Genomic DNA, 12,409 nt, shown 5'->3' on the forward strand with positions numbered 1-12,409 from the left:
CAATCATTCATCCGGCTATGCATTTATGTATACATTTATATGGATATATTAATGTATGTATCTATTTGTGTGAATTTATTAATTAATTTAATTCTAATTACGGCAGTTCTGGTCCGCCATAATGTACTGTACAATGTAACAAAATGGGTTAGCTAGCTACAATGTGTCGTGATCGTCTGTGTGGCTCTGTCGTGTAGTCGGTATTGGTTTTCGACATTTCTCTTCCACCAAGTATTTTTTTTTAATAATTGGCAACCAATATAACCAATAGTAACGAAAATGATTAGTGACGGTTATGGAGAGGAGAGAATTCGACCAATTATATTACAGACTGGGAGGGACTATGGATAGGGATATTCCTTTGCGTTGTTTGTCATTCCTCCCAGTTCGATCGGCAACGGGAGCGGAGAGGAAAGTTGAGAGCCCGAAGGCAGCAGCCCCTACCACCGCCGGCCCAGGTTACCATCTAGAACCGGGAAACACACTAGAGAGCCACCGCCGGCAAAAGCCATAACCAACCAGAAAACATGAGCAGCGAGGCCGAGACACAACCGCCGGAGCCTGCTGTCGTCGACGCGGAGAGCCCATCCAGCCCGGCGGCAGCCGCCGTTTCCGCGGGGGATAAGAAGGTCATCGGTAAGCAAGCTGGCCAGGTGATCCATTCAATGCAAATGTGGGTTTATTGGCACGGTAACGTTACTCACAAAACGCTTACTAATTTACCTACAATTGGATTAGCTATAAACTATGTTCGTTAGCTAGTTCACAACGTCAGCTGATTACTAAAACGGGGAACGTGAGTTACCTAACTAGCTGCCTAAATCTAGGTAATATTGTAATTGGCTAACTAGTTAGATAGCAACCGCTAAATAGTGTTCCGTGTCCTTAGTTTGCTAGCATGATGGCTAGTTTGAAACCGTTTAACGTTAGATATCGTTGATAGTTCGTCTCAACTGTAACGGTACATTGGCCAATTCAAATGTCAGTAGTTCTACAACAGTTTTCTACCTTATTTCACCTTTACCTAGCCTCACTGGTTTCTACCTTTTTTAAATTTCACCTTTGCCTAGCCTCACTGGTAACGCATCCTTAGTCTGACCACACACCTGACCTGTGAGACAAGGTTAGAGCTTTGCAAACGTTAATTAATACTGAAATGCATGTGGTTTGGCACATGTTGTAATTGTTACCAACGTTAGACAGACCTTCTTGTCCGCAGTCTCCTGCATCTAGCAGTGATTTAGCCAGCAGTTAACGTTAGCCTGTCAAAACAGTAGAAGTGGATATTGGCCTTGGTTCCCGGTTCCGTAACGCACTGGTTACACATAAAGAACACTGTTTTCAATACATTGGTAGTGTATACGACAGTTTTGCTTGCATTTTATTTTCTAAAGTTATAATAGGGACGGACTTGTAACAAACAATTCATTGATGCCCATGACTGACTGACTGCAGAGGCTCGATTGCGTTCGTATCCCTTTGTTCGCAGCTATGGCACATACTGATTAACTTGCTTGCTAGCGATCATGCTAAATAGCTCGCTAATACATTGCTAACGTTCGATAACTATATAACCAAGTGTATGATGAAGAAGCATAGCCCCCAAATGATTATTTCGTGTAAAATTGCAGATGGCTAAGCTAGTCAGCTCGCTAGCTCTTCGTTCGGTCGAGGTGATAGCTATAGGGACCCCCAAAATGTCCGCTTTGATATTCGGATTCTACGAATTTCTTTTGTCCCGCTTTGGCAAACAATTGTACTTTTATTAAGCATGAAACCGTACCCAATACTCGATTTCTACCTCTGTGCACATGAGTATTAATTTGACGTTATGAACGACATCCTGGCTCATGTCCAACCACACGGTTGAGACCAAATATAATATGCTAACGTTAGCTAGCAAAATAGCAAGCTATCATCATGGGGCGCGACGCCACGTGCGAAGATTCAAGACTTGCTCTTTTGAACTGGATAAATGGTTGTCTAGCTAGTTACCTAGTATTCATAAATGATGCCCAGACAGTTCCGCTCGGAAAATAATTAGCAGTCCAGCTTACACACGATATTAGCTAGCTATGCTACCTCCAGGGCAGGCACTCGTTCTGATCAGTTTGGTGGAATGCTGGTAGGCCACATTGAATGTCTAGTCTAGTACTGTTATGTTCTGGTCTCATAACACGTAGGATGAGTGTTTTTGGAGCTAATGATGCAGAGGTGCAACTTTGGTTTTAGCCATCCACCTGCACGCCTGACCCCCACCAGTCTAGTCAATAACACAACTCTCCTATCCAATTTCCTTCCCATCTTAAAAAAACAACATCTATTCCCAAGAGTAATGTTTGGAAACAAGTAATATAAACCAAAAATAACATACATTTACACAAACAGCACATCCTCCAAATAATTGATCTCTAATAGTACACTGTAGAGGCATTTTTACTTGCACACTGTAGAGCTGGGTCGTCCTGTCCCAAGGGGTCCACCACCTTGCAGCGCCCCCCACAATATATCCTTAATCTTGAAATCAAAATATAGTGACACCTAAATTGACATTTTGTCCATCCTTTGTGGCATTGTTGAAGGATAACAAACCTTCCAATTAATGGTTATAGTTTCTTGTGATAAGTCTCCAGTGTCAACATTTCCAAGCAACCAAAAACTGGGAGAATGGAGAATCTGTAGACATGCTGAGACAAAATAACTTACTCTTTGCCAGGATTCAGCTAGCCTTCACAAGACCATAACACATGCAAATGGATCCCCTTTTGTTAATTTACCTCCAGCAGAGGACTGACTTTTGATTCCATGTTATTGATTCGCTGGCATATGACTTTCTATGGGTGGTTTTACACGGCAGCAATTTGTCTGAGCATATATGAACACGACTGGGCATTCAAACATATCTGTATCAATTCATCAACAGCTTCTACCAGGTTTCCCCCTTAAAATAGTTTCAATCTTTGATGCATCTGGCTTGTCCATCTTATTGCACAGAGAGAATAGTGTTATCTGCAAGAACTTACCTCTGCTCTGTCAGACTGTTTTTTTCCCCTGGATGCTTGACCCTGCTGAAACCCTGTCACCATCTGATCCTCCTAAGATGAGGGATGACAAAGAATGACATCTGTCCATTTATACATTATATTAACCAAGAATACAATCAATTGTTCAATAATTACAATTACCGTTATTCCCAGGTCCCAGATTGTTTCTTTAAACTGCTGTCCTGTAGCTACTGTAGGTCTACCCATCAACTCAAGATGGAACTTTGTATCATTCACCGATATGAATATACTGCAAGATTCACCTGAGCTCTGTAGACTGGTCTTTCCTGGCTGTCTGACCCTGCTGGGACACCTGTCACCATCTGATCCTGTTAACTTGATGAGCATAATGTTGTGTACTGACTGTACGATGACAGTAAAGCCCGTAGAGCTGTTTATTACTGTCAGTGTGAAAAGTAGGGAATTGGTTAGGGAAACTGACTGATGTTTCACGTTACAATGCTATACCGACTCTAATTATAATTCACATTGCACTGAAAATGTCAAACCATTGACCTTCAATCGTTTGGCTGCTGATTTCATCGTTTGATTTAGGTCTGGTGTGAAGCAAAACAAATCGGTAACGCTAGCCAACTCGAATGGTACATCAACTGGCAAAAGCTAGCAAAGTTAATTTACTTCTGTTGAAATGGGAAAAAACAAAGGCTTACAAAACATTTCGTACAAAAAGCTGTTGGATATCGATATGCAGTGGCTATTATTACCATCTGAGTAATAGCTAGAGCTAAACACTTTTTTTCTTCTTTTTATCAGTCACCTTGCCAGCTACATCAGTCAACTAAAGAGTAGCCAGTTTCTGCTCTGCTTTTACAATTCGGCGAAAGATTGCAACACATACACTGACAGCAGCTGCCTCTGGCCTGCACCAAAGGCTTGAACAGTCTTTCATAAGCTTTCCCTTCAAACAGCCTGTTAGCCTGCTCGGACAGGTCCTAAATCCAGCCGGCTAACCTCCCAACAGCCTACCCGACCGCTCTGAGGTGTCCGCATGGTCCTCAAGCACACTGCTGCCGTTTTTATTTATCACAGAGCAATGATAAATCTGGGAGGGACAAAATAAAATTTCAGAATGGGGGTCATGACCACCCTGTCCCCAGTGAAAGTTGCGCCACTGTAATGTTGATATGCATAGGACCATGCCATGGCGGGTGGAAGCAAACACCAAGGGTTTAGCATCAGAATCTATAAAAAGCCCAACAGTTGGGGGATAATTATAGCTTGCTTCCCTAGTATCTTCTCTGGTCCTGGTCTGTGGTCTTAATCAGTCTTGCCATTAGATTACCCTCTTGAAGTGCACTTCACAATTTCCCCCCTTTGATGTGCAATATGTCAATGAGAAACTGCTAATGTGCATGTAATTTTGTGGGGGTGCCACGTTATTAATTTGAATGCAAAAAAATATAGGGGATAAAAACAAGTGAATCACACCTAAATTGTGTGTACGTATTTTTTCTTTTTCAGCAACTAAGGTCTTGGGTACAGTCAAATGGTTCAACGTCAGAAATGGCTACGGTTTCATCAACAGGCAAGTTGCCCCACTCCCGGACTTCTCCTAAAGACACTAATATGATGAGGGTGTTTGTGAGGGAACATTCCCAATCCTAATATGGCTTGGATTTGCTAACAAAGCTGGGAAGTGTATTTGGCTGGCCACGGCATGCTCTTGTGTAAAGACTCAATGAATGCACAATTAAGCCAGTTCTGTTAAAATCTGTTAGCCTCAATGTTACAATAGACATTTTTAATCCAATGGCTTTTATTGTCTGATATTTAACTACACCTTTTTCTCCCTTCACCCACAAGGAATGACACAAAAGATGACGTCTTTGTCCACCAGGTAAAAACTCCCCAGTTCTCCAATGGTCAAGTCGTTTATTGCCCAACATGGAACTTTTTCCAGTTATCACAATTGGATTGTAGTTGACACAACAAAGACAAGTTTGTAATGAAAGGTTCTATACATAAAAAAAAAAAAGTTTTATTTTATTTTTTAGACTGCCATAAAGAAAAACAACCCAAGGAAATACCTTCGCAGTGTTGGAGATGGAGAAATTGTGGAGTTTGATGTGGTTGAAGGGGAGAAGGTAGTTACCACTTTTATTTACACAACAGAGAGCTTTATTATTAACTGTCATTGGCACCAGTCTTGCAGGCTCACAAATTATTTCATACCACTTGTTTAATATGTTTAGCAATATTTAAGGCAACCAAATCTAGACTTTAACTTCACGTACCTCAAAGTTATGATTATCGGTGATTCTAATGTGCCCAATTTTGGATTTGACCAGTCAACACAATATCATGCAACGATGCACAGCTAAAACAACTTCATACTCCAGAAGGGTAGTGTGCACCCCAGTGGTTATGTATGTATGTATGTATCTCTTCCCAGGGAGCAGAGGCAGCCAATGTCACCGGCCCAGCGGGTGTCCCAGTCCAGGGGAGCAAGTATGCCGCTGACCGGAACCGCTATAGGCGGTACCCCCGCAGGAGGGGCCCTGCCCGTGACGGCGAATACCCAGACAACTACCAGAGCGACGGTGAGGGCGAAGGAGATCGGCCCCCCCGCAAGAGCCGTGAGGGCGCCGAGAGCGCCCCAGAGGGAGAGATGCAGACCCAGCAGCGCAGGCCCTCCTTCCCTGGGAGACGGCGCTACCCCCCATACTTTGTACGTAGACGCTACGGCCGTCGGCCCCCGTACACCAACGCACCTCGCGGAGAGATGACTGAGGTACGCTGTCACAGGCACTCCTGAAGCAGTCCGGCCCCGTTCCAGTGATGTCATACACACTCTCGTCAAACATTCGTGCCACAATTGGTTATGGCCGGACAAATCAAAACCTTGTTAACAGACCAATACAGGTTGACCAAAATAGGTCTACATAAAGGTCTATATATTGACAGTACTTAAAGTTGGCTCCAAACCACTGGTCAACAGACCAAAATTATACCTCAGTTTGCCCAAAATAGGTGAATCAAAACTTTCACACAAACCCAAGATGTTACACCTACTGCTGATTGCCACCCGCGCAGTGCTTCAATCTATATATAGCTATGTTTTCCACAGTCACATGGAGTGGCCAGCTAGGCTCTCCTGGTCTGGGGTCTGGAGTGGCTTGTCCCCCAGGGTTAAGCCATTTTTGCAGGTAAATGTTGAACTGGAATGCAAGAATGTGCTGAAAAGTTGCTGACAAGATCCACTGGGCTGGCACATGTTTTTACTCTTCCTGGGCCATCTTTAATGTCGGACCCTGCATGCGAAAGGATATGTATGTGCTAGAAAACAATAGGCTAATTGGATTTCGACTCAACGTTACCACATATGGGATGTGCAAATTCATGCTCTCACCCTCCGTGTAAAGAAATGTGGCTGCAACCACAGCGCACACAACACACCCAGGTCATGAGAGGTGGGACGGACTGTCAAACCAGCATTGTTTCCCTGTCATCGCTGATGTTGTGACTGACAGGCGCCTGTCCTATCAATAGATCGCTAGAAGATGAATAATGTTCATTCTAACAGAAGAGGGCTCAGCAGAATTATTTTATGACTAGCTCATTAGTAGCTTTGATCATTTAAGTGGGAAAAGTGTCCGGCTGAAAAATTAGTAGTTGGTGCTCGTGGAAAACACGTAGGTTCATATAATATACTGACAGCACCTGAATTTGGCTGCAAACAGAGAAATACTGATTTTGAAGAAACTAGTTACTGATTTCCTCACTGAATCAGTGGCTGGTAATTACTGTAGGTGCTGGAGGCAAAATGCAAAACAGGAAAAAGTATCTGCACACCTGCGCATTAATTTTAATAGTAACTAAACTTTTGGTCAGTTGACCTTCATCAAAGTATATCTTTTCCTGTTTTTCAAGACTCGTTCTATCCAAAAGGTGAGTTTCAGAGCTGGATCTAGGGTATTGAGTCAGTGATTGAATGTGTGTGACTAACTCTCGTTTGTTTTTAGGGTGGAGAAGGCGACGAGAACCAGGGCGGTCCAGACCAGGGCAACAAACCAATGAGGCAGAACTACTACAGAGGCTTCCGACCAAGGTTCAGACCAAGGTTTGCGTGTTGAGTTCATTGACACAAGGCTGCAAAAAGGGGTTATATAACAGCAGAAAACCATAGCTAATTTGTCTGTCAACTAAAGGTTAGGTGAATTTGTCACACAGGTATGTGATTCGGAATCTATTTATCTGCGACGTTACCATTGGGCAGTTTGCTGACTGCATGTTCCCCTTATTGCAGCCTAACATTGAATGGCAACTGCTTTCCGAAAGTATATTTTACTTTTAATTTAAATGTACTCTATGGGTACTCCTTCAGAAATGACAACGACTTCATGTCTCTTTAGTCCTGATTCTTTTTATTAGTGGAAGTATTATGAAATGTGTGAAAATGGCAAATTGGCCAAACTATCTGGACTATTATCTTGAATAACTCCTGAACTAAACGGTCTATGAATATCAATGCTGTTGAAGTGATGAGTTTAATGTCTCTTCTCTGACAATAATAATGGCGAGAGCATAAATACCTCTGATCTCAGCATATACATAGTTAACCTCTACTCTCATTCCCCCTCAACCACCCTGTATATGGCCCATTACTTTCTCAGGTTATTCTTGTTCCTATTTTGGCTGTACTTTCGGAATGGTCCATCAAACCTGTGGTTATGGCACTGCTTTTACTCTCTTCTGGTAGGCACCGATGAGCTTGTATTGGGGGGCATGGTATTTACATTGGCACTTGATCAGAAGTAGTTGAGGGCACAGACACAGGTTCATACACATGACAGGAGTGAGCGCCCCCACACTGTTAGGCCACGGTCAATTCTTAGCTTGTTTGAGTATATGGCAGAATTGATTGAAGCCCATTCATGAAATATAAGGACAAGGCAGCACATTGCATACTGTACATGGCACATATTACACACACATGGTGCACAAGATGCTTGGGCCATGTGTCCTTGCAGCCATGGGATGCACAACTACCCCTAAGCCCATTAGAAGGCTGGGTGGATCAAATCCCCGTAATTGCTTTTGAACACTTCCAATTCCATCGAATCTGCAAACCCGGGGGTTTAGGTCGATTCCATTTCAATTTAGGTTATCTGAAATGTGACTCGATGTTTCTGAGTTCGGATTTCAGTAAGATTTTTTTTAGATGGAATTCACTGTCCTAATTTGAAGTTGTATGGGTGCCATGGGCTGTTTTTAAGATTACTCGGGTGTTAAAGTGTGTCCCGTCCTACAGCAGAGGTGGTGGTCCACCCCGTCCCAGACCGGTACGGGACGGCGAGGGGGAAAACAAGGAGAACCAGGGTGGTGACGGCGAGAACCAGGAGCCCCGCCAGCGCCGCTACCGCCGAAACTTCAACTACCGCCGCAGACGCCCACAGACCGGTGGCAAGCCCCAGGATGGCAAGGAGGCCAAGGCCGACGGCGAACCATCCCTTGAGAAAACGTCCGCTCCCGCAGCCGAGCAGGGCGGGGCTGAGTAGAAACTACCGGCATACCATCTCTACCATCGTCCGGGTGGGTCCCCAACACACACAAATATTGCTATTTGGTGCTCTAATCAAATCTGCATACCTGATTTCTGGGATATGGGTAAACAATGAGTTCTTTCCTTGTTAGAAAACATGCTGGATTGTATTTCATAGAGTCAAGCTTAGTTTTTGTTCATAGTGGACTGTGCTGGCTTATTCATGATTAATGTAAAAAAAAAAAAAAAAATCTCATACAATTTGGAATTTGGCCAACTGATAACAGTTGCTGTAGTCATTCACAGCACTTCTCAATATACAATCTACATTTTCTAGCACGGGCCGCATTAAATCTGCTTGCAGGACGCATCTGGCCCGCATGCCCCCAGTTTACAACATATCAGTGGGAAAAGTCCATCAGATGGCAGTAGGCCTTGGTGTAGTGTCTCGGGCCAGTTCACTCTTGAGTTCTAAAGCTAGCATCTGTCTGCACTTTACATTGCCGCTACGCTCATCACCCAAGGCAGGGGCCATGGTGATGCCATGGATTTGATCAAGCAGACTGGCTGCCTGACTGCAGTCCTCCTGCCATTGTCTGTGCCATGTCTGTTGGTCCTCCTGCCTGTCTTGATGCTGCTGCAGTCTGAGTTGACTGGTCAAATCCCTCTACTGTATCTTCTAACCATCTCTTTTCCTCTACAGTAATGTCATCAAGAAGAAACATCAAAGATCTGAGCAATAAGAAACAGATTTGACTTGACGATCGTCTTAAGCTTGTACCATGCATTTGACCGGATTACCACCGATTTGCCTGCAGAATCTATGCAGACCTGTTTTGTTCCATTATTTTTTACGTGACAGCTATAAAAAAAAGTTGAGGAAACGGAAGACGTTTTTTTTCTAAATCGGTCCTAAGTTTTTACACAATGGTTTTTAAAAGAAAAGTAATTTGATATCTGGTCAGTTTGACATTTTTAAAAAACTTTTTATGTATTCAAACATGAATTTGAACAAAATGCAAGCTCAAATAAAAGTCAAAGAAGAACTGGTGACTTGACTTTTTTTTTTTTTTTTGCCTGCTAAATTTAATCACTGTGGTATTGACATAAATTGGCTGTATTACAATGCGTTCTTTCACCCCAACACCCCACTAGTTTCTTCATTCCAGATACATGGCAATAAACTGTCCAAATAACTACAGAAATACTATTCCTTCACTGATTTACAGAGGGACTTATTGGTTTAGTATGAAATTGTAGTTAAGTTTGAATATTCATTTATTTGTCACTTGCATGATCCAATTGGCCCATAACTTAAGTGTTGATGGGGAAGGCATAACTGACATGAAAATGTGCTATAGAAATTCTAATAATATTAACATTTGGGTTCCATCTGGGTTCCAGAAAGAACTCATCTCAACTATATGTACACAACTTTTGTAATGCTCATTCTGAGCATTGTTAACATGCTGTATGAAATATTATGTTTATCAGATCCAGGTGTGTTGCAGTTCAGAAAAGCTTGGAAACTGAGAACATAATCGGTATATCTAAATAGCCAAAAGATGGACAATTATCATGCTTCACTGCAATCAAGGTAGATTGCATCTAATAGTCCCAGACCTTCCAACATGCATGCAATTTGCATACAAACTACGCAATTCTCTGTCCATGTACGAGATCTTGAGTTAAAAATATGCAGAAATGAATAGGGCCTGATTTTTTAAAGTTTTATTTTTACATTTTAATAAAAAAATAAATCCACTGAGTGAAACGAACATCCCGATTCTCAAGCTGCAACACAGACATGTACGGAGTTTGTCCACAGACATGGAGGTTAATACATCGTTATTCGACGTAGCTACCTGGAATGCTGTTTGGGGTCTTAAAGCATGTGGTCAAAACGCAATCTTTTTAATGCTAAGTGTGTAAAGTAAACAGATGCAGGTGTTAACTTCTCGCGTCGAGCCATCCTGGATCCGGTATCGTGACTACAGTAAGATTATTACCATAACGCAACGTTAACTATTCATGAAAATCGCAAATGAAATTAAATTAATCTATTTGCTCTCAAGCTTAGCCTTTTGTTAACAACACTGTCATCTCAGATTTTCAGAATATGCTTCTCAACCATTGCAAAACAAGCATTTGTGTAACAGTATTGATAGCTAACGTAGCATTTAGCGTTAGCATTCAGCAGGCAACATTTACAGAAAACAATTAACATCAAATCATTTACCTTTGAAGAACTTCAGATGTTTTCAATGAGGAGACTCAGATAGCAAATGTTCAGTTTTTCCTGAAAGATTATTTGTTTAGGACAAATCACTCCGTTTTCTGCGTCACGTTTAGCTACGGAAAAAAACCTCTCTTGGATTGTGTGAATCTATCCGCAAGCTCATTAGCATAACACAACGTTAACTATTCATGAAAATCGCAAATGAAATGAAATTAATCTATTTGCTCTCAAGCTTATTAGCCTTTTAACAACACTGTCATCTCAGATTTTCAACATATGCTTCTCAACCGTTGCAAAACAAGTATTTGTGTAACAGTATTGATGGCTAACGTACTATTTAGCGTTAGCATTCAGCATGCAACATTTTCCACAAAAACCATAAAAGCATTCAAATAAAATCTACCTTTGAAGAACTTCAGATGTTTTCAATGAGGAGACTCTGTTAGATAGCAAATGTTCTGTTTTTACAAAAAGTATTATTTGTGTCGACTAAACGCTCCGTTTTGTTCATCACGTTTGGGTAAGGAAAAAATAATAAGTCATTAAAACGCAAACTTTTTTCAAAATTAACTCCATAATATCAACAGAAACATGGCAAACCGATGTTTAGAATCAATCCTCAAGGTGTTTTTCACATATCTATCGACGATAACTGCCACGATTTATTTTTACTTTCTCTTCTGAAGAAATGGAACGCACATGGACCTACAGATTACGCACACAGGACACCGGGCTGGACACCAGGTAAATGTAGTCACAATGCTGCAGACACCTCGGGGAATAGACAGAAAGCGCGGGCTCATTCCTGGTGCATTCACAGCCATATAAGGAGACATTGGAACACAGCGCCTTCAGAATCTGGAGCATTTCCTGTATGAAACTTCATCTTGGTTTTGCCTGTTGCATTAATTCTGGGGCACTCACAGATAATATCTTTGCAGTTTTGGAGACTTCAGAGTCGTGTCTTTCCAAGGCTGTCAATTCCATGCATAGTCGAGCATCTTTTCGTGACAATATTGCCCTTAAAACGGGCACGTCTTTTTATCCAATAATGACACAGCGCCCCCATAGGTTCAAGAGGTTAAATTAGGTTAAATAACATGCTAAATTAACTAACATGCTAAATAAATGGCTGTAAGCACTACTGCGCACATCAAATTAACGCCCCACAGCTGCTAAATATACATATACACACGCTAACGTAACACATTCTTTAATATGCTAATTTTATAATTTTAGCTCCTCATTAAATCTGTGTACAGTCAGTTTGATTCAACAACATCACAAGTGAAGATGCCAAGAAGGAACTTCCATATCTGCTGCAAACAGACCCTAAATGGCTGCACTCGGCTTCTGCTCGACGATAATCCTGGACATGATGCCCTTCGGTCCACGTTAACAAGGTTGATTCTTTTGAAATACAATTATTACTTAATCATAAAGTTGATCTGCTAGCTAACAGAGGACTGGTCTGTGATTGGCTATGCAGCTATGTTGGAGGCTCAGACAGAGACCGCAGTGCAAGTAACTTAGGCCTATGTGTCGCTAATGTTGTAAGTCTGATTAGGCCAAGTGAGTTTTTTATATTTAGCTAGTATATGTAGATGGCTGGATTGCTAAATT

At 41.9% G+C, this 12,409-nt stretch overlaps 1 protein-coding gene across 4 annotated transcripts; it reads left to right on the forward strand.

Annotated features, from left to right (window-relative positions):
* The first annotated feature begins 370 nt into the window (after nt 1-370).
* LOC118373313 (Y-box-binding protein 1-like) lies at nt 371-9,597 on the forward strand. 4 transcript variants are annotated; one of them, XM_035759420.2, is made up of 8 exons: nt 371-636; nt 4,527-4,590; nt 4,869-4,902; nt 5,060-5,149; nt 5,458-5,796; nt 7,028-7,125; nt 8,317-8,597; nt 9,251-9,597. In XM_035759420.2, exons 1-7 carry the CDS (start codon nt 528-530, stop codon nt 8,561-8,563), a joined length of 981 nt encoding a protein of 326 aa, XP_035615313.1. In that variant the 5' UTR covers nt 371-527; the 3' UTR covers nt 8,564-8,597; nt 9,251-9,597. The 4 variants fall into 4 exon arrangements, with proteins under 4 accessions (XP_035615313.1, XP_035615314.1, XP_035615315.1 ...); XM_035759421.2 differs by having other exon boundaries at nt 7,028-7,113; XM_035759422.2 differs by having other exon boundaries at nt 5,458-5,733.
* The last annotated feature ends 2,812 nt before the right edge of the window (nt 9,598-12,409 follow it).

This window comes from Oncorhynchus keta, unplaced genomic scaffold, assembly GCF_023373465.1.
Source record: "Oncorhynchus keta strain PuntledgeMale-10-30-2019 unplaced genomic scaffold, Oket_V2 Un_contig_10789_pilon_pilon, whole genome shotgun sequence".
Lineage (NCBI taxonomy): Eukaryota > Metazoa > Chordata > Actinopteri > Salmoniformes > Salmonidae > Oncorhynchus > Oncorhynchus keta.